This window comes from Corvus kubaryi, unplaced genomic scaffold (genome assembly GCF_017639235.1).
Source record: "Corvus kubaryi isolate FWS band 111438036 unplaced genomic scaffold, C.kubaryi_AGA036_p1.0 37193, whole genome shotgun sequence".
NCBI lineage: Eukaryota > Metazoa > Chordata > Aves > Passeriformes > Corvidae > Corvus > Corvus kubaryi.
In genome coordinates this window covers 861,186-864,509 of record NW_024581055.1, presented here as the reverse complement: position 1 = coordinate 864,509, position 3,324 = coordinate 861,186, and the positions used below count along the sequence as shown (strand labels likewise).

Genomic DNA, 3,324 nt, shown 5'->3' with positions numbered 1-3,324 from the left:
GCCGTGCCCGCGGCCGTGCCCGCGCCCCGCGAGCTGGCGCGCTCCGTGCTGGAGACGCACGGGCAGGAGCTGCGGCTGCTGCGGCTGCTGGGAGTCGCCAGGACGGTAGGAAAAGGGGTGCGGGTGCGGGGCGTGCTCCCGGCTCCGGCACCCGTCCCGTGCGGGTCCCCACGGAGCTTTTCTCCCGGCAGAGCTTCGACTGGGGGACCCACTTCAGCATCAACTTCACGGCCCGGCAGCCGCCCTGCCCCCGGCCCCCCCCGGACCCGCGCGGCTGCCGGGGCCGCCCGGGCAGGGTGAGCGTGGGGCGGGACCTCCGAACCGGGGGGCGCGGGGGGTCCCCGGGGTGCTGAGGCCGCTCTGTCCCCAGGTGCAGCGCTGCTCGGCCCAGGTGTCCGTGTTCACCTTCCTGCCCGACGTGCCGCTCTCGATGGTGGAGTGCGGCCGGGAGCCGGTGAGGGCGCCGGGAGCCCGTGCCGGGGGTGGGACGCGTGTCCCCCTCACTTTGGGGGGTTTGTTGGCTCTGGAGTGAAAACCCACTTTATTTCTCCCCGCAGCAGCCCGATGGCAGCGCCCAACCCCGCTCCCCTGGCACCAACCCAGGTCATTCATCCTCCTCATCCTCCTCCTCATCCTCCTCCTCATCCTCCTCCTCATCCTCCTCCTCCTCCTCCTCCCCGCGGCCCCGGCCCCCTCCCAACGCGTCCCTGCGGGGACCGTCCGGCCGCGCCCTGTCCCCAACGGAGCTGGAATAAAGAGATTTCGGACGTGTGCGTGTATGGGGGTGACAGTTTGGGGGACCCGGGGGGCACCCTCGGCCTTGGGCAACAGCGATGGGGCAAGTTTGGGGTTGGGCAACCCCGCGGGCACCAACCTGACACGGGCAACGTGTCCCCTGTGCCCCCCCGAGGGGGCCTGCGCCCCAAATCCCCCCGTGCCCAGCCAAGGGGCTCCCAAGGGTGGGGACCCCGAGGGGGTCAGATGCCACCGCCCATCCACGGGGACACACTGGGCCCCCCCCGCCCCGCGTGTCCCCCCCAAACAACGGCCGCTCTGCGGGATGGGGCCGGGCCTTTCCCAAGGGGGGGAGCCGAGCCCCGGGGCGGGTCCCCGACCTCTCGTGCGGGATAAAAGGAGCCCGGGGGTGGCCGTGGGGACAGCGATGCCGAGCTCGTGGGTGCTGGTGCTGGCGGTGCTGGGGGGGGCCTGCGCCCTCCCCGCCCCGGCGCCCCTCGCCTACACGCAGGTGCTGGCCCAGGCCGTGGATTCCTACAACCAGCGCCCCGAGGTGCAGAACGCCTTCAGGCTGCTCAGCGCGGAGCCCGAGCCCGCCCCGGTGAGTGCCCCCCACTCGGGACCCCCCCACGGGTGACACCCCCACCCCACTCGGGATGCCCTATTTGTGATCCCCTACTCGTGGTGCCTGACCTGGGCTGCCCAACCCGACCCTGAGTCCGCTCCGGTGAGTGCTCCCCACTCGGGACCCCCTATTCGTGATCCCCCACTCATGACTCCTGATTTGGGCTGCTCAAGTCCAACCCCTGAGCCCCCCCCCAGTGAGTCCCCCCCGCGAGTGACCCACTCCACTCACTCGTGACCCGCTGTTCCTGTCCCCCCCACTCGTGGTACCCCACTCGGGGTGCACAGTGCCCACCCCTCCGCCCCGCCCGGGCAGTGTCACCCCACTCGTGACCCCCCATTTCTGACACTCCCTTCACACCCCTCACGGTCCCCACCCCGTGAGCGCTCAGCGCTGAGCCCACGCCAGCGATTGCCGCCCCACTGGTGACCCCCTACCAGTGACACCCCCACCGGACACCCCCCACTCGTGACCCCTCTGCTCCTGTCCCCTCCCGCTCGTGACCCCGCTGCCCACGCGTGTCCCCAGGGCGTGGAGCTGAGCTCGTTGCAGGGACTCAACTTCAGCATGATGGAGACGGACTGTGCCGCCAGCGCCCGCGTCAACCCCGACGACTGCGACTTCAAGGAGAACGGGGTGAGGAGGAGGAGGAGCGGGAGGAAGGGGGACACGGGGGCCCGGTGCCATCCCCGGGGTGACACCGCGTGTCTCCGTGTCCCCGCAGGTCATCAAGGAATGCTCGGGGTCGGTGCAGCTCCTGCAGAGCTCCCCCGAGATCGACCTGCGCTGCTTCGACGCCTCCTCCGACGTGAGTGGGGGGGGCCCGGGGGGCACCCGTGGGTGGGGTGAGGTGGGAGGGTCCCTCCCCCTGCCCCGCATCCCCTAAAAGGGACACCCCGATGGCTCCGTCCCCCGCGATGGAGGGTGGGGGGTCCTGGGGAGCTCGCAGGTCTGGGTGGGGTGTCGCAGGTGTGGGGTCCTGGGTGGGGAATTTGGGTGCAGAGTCCATGGGGCGGGGCCCTGCGTCCTGGGTGTGGGGTGCAGGGCCCCGGGGGAGTCCTGGGTGCAGTGACCCGGCAGGTGCTGGGTGTGGGGTCCCAGATGTTGGATCCTGCGTGGGGCCTGGGTGTGGGGACATGGGTGGGGTCCCAAGTGTTGGATTCTGGATTTAGGGTCCCAAATGTCCCAGGTGTGGGGTCCTTGGTGCGGGGACACGAGTGGGGGCTCTGGTGTGGGGTCCTGGGTGGGATTCTGGGGGTGGGGTCCCTGCTATGGGGTCCTGGGTGGGATCCTGGGGGTGGGGTCCCTGCTATGGGGTCCTGGGTGGGGTCCCGGTGTGCTCCCAAGGAAGGGGGGGTCCCGCACCCCCTGACCCCCATCCCTCCGGCAGCCGGTTCTGATCCAGCGCGGCCGCTTCGGGCGCTTCCTGGGCAAGATCCGGCACTTCCGGCCCAGGGTCAAGTTCAACGTGCACCTGAAGGGCTCCGTGGGCTTGGGCTGAGCAATAAAAGGGCCATCGGGAATGGCCGTGTGGGCACCGGGCTCTTCCTGTCTCTGGCACGCAGGGAAACTGAGGCACGGCTGGCACAGGGGGGAACTGAGGCACGGCTGGCACACGGGGAAACTGAGGCACGGCTGGCACAGGGGGGAACTGAGGCACGGCTGGCACACGGGGAAACTGAGGCACGGCTGGCACAGGGGGGAACTGAGGCACGGCTGGCACACAGGGCTGCGCCCCCACGTTGTCCCCAAGGGGATGTGGGGTCAGACTGGGTACAGGGATGGGTTTGCTCTGGGGAGCCCGCAGGGCCCCACCCATAAAAGGGGCCGCTCACATCCCAGCCACCATCGTCCCCACAGTGTCACTGTCCCCACAGTGTCACTGTCCCCACAGTGTCATTGTCACTGTCCCCACAGTGTCACTGTCCCCACGGTGTCCCTGTCCCCACGGTGTCACTGTCACT

The 3,324-nt window shown here is 70.1% G+C and overlaps 1 protein-coding gene across 1 annotated transcript; it reads left to right on the top strand.

The window, feature by feature from the left end:
• Nucleotides 1–776: 776 nt before the first annotated feature.
• LOC121661784 (cathelicidin antimicrobial peptide) lies at nucleotides 777–2,897 on the top strand. Its single transcript, XM_042022310.1, has 4 exons — nucleotides 777–1,336; nucleotides 1,889–1,996; nucleotides 2,085–2,168; nucleotides 2,751–2,897. Exons 1-4 carry the CDS (start codon nucleotides 779–781, stop codon nucleotides 2,859–2,861), a joined length of 861 nt encoding a protein of 286 aa, XP_041878244.1. The 5' UTR covers nucleotides 777–778; the 3' UTR covers nucleotides 2,862–2,897.
• The last annotated feature ends 427 nt before the right edge of the window (nucleotides 2,898–3,324 follow it).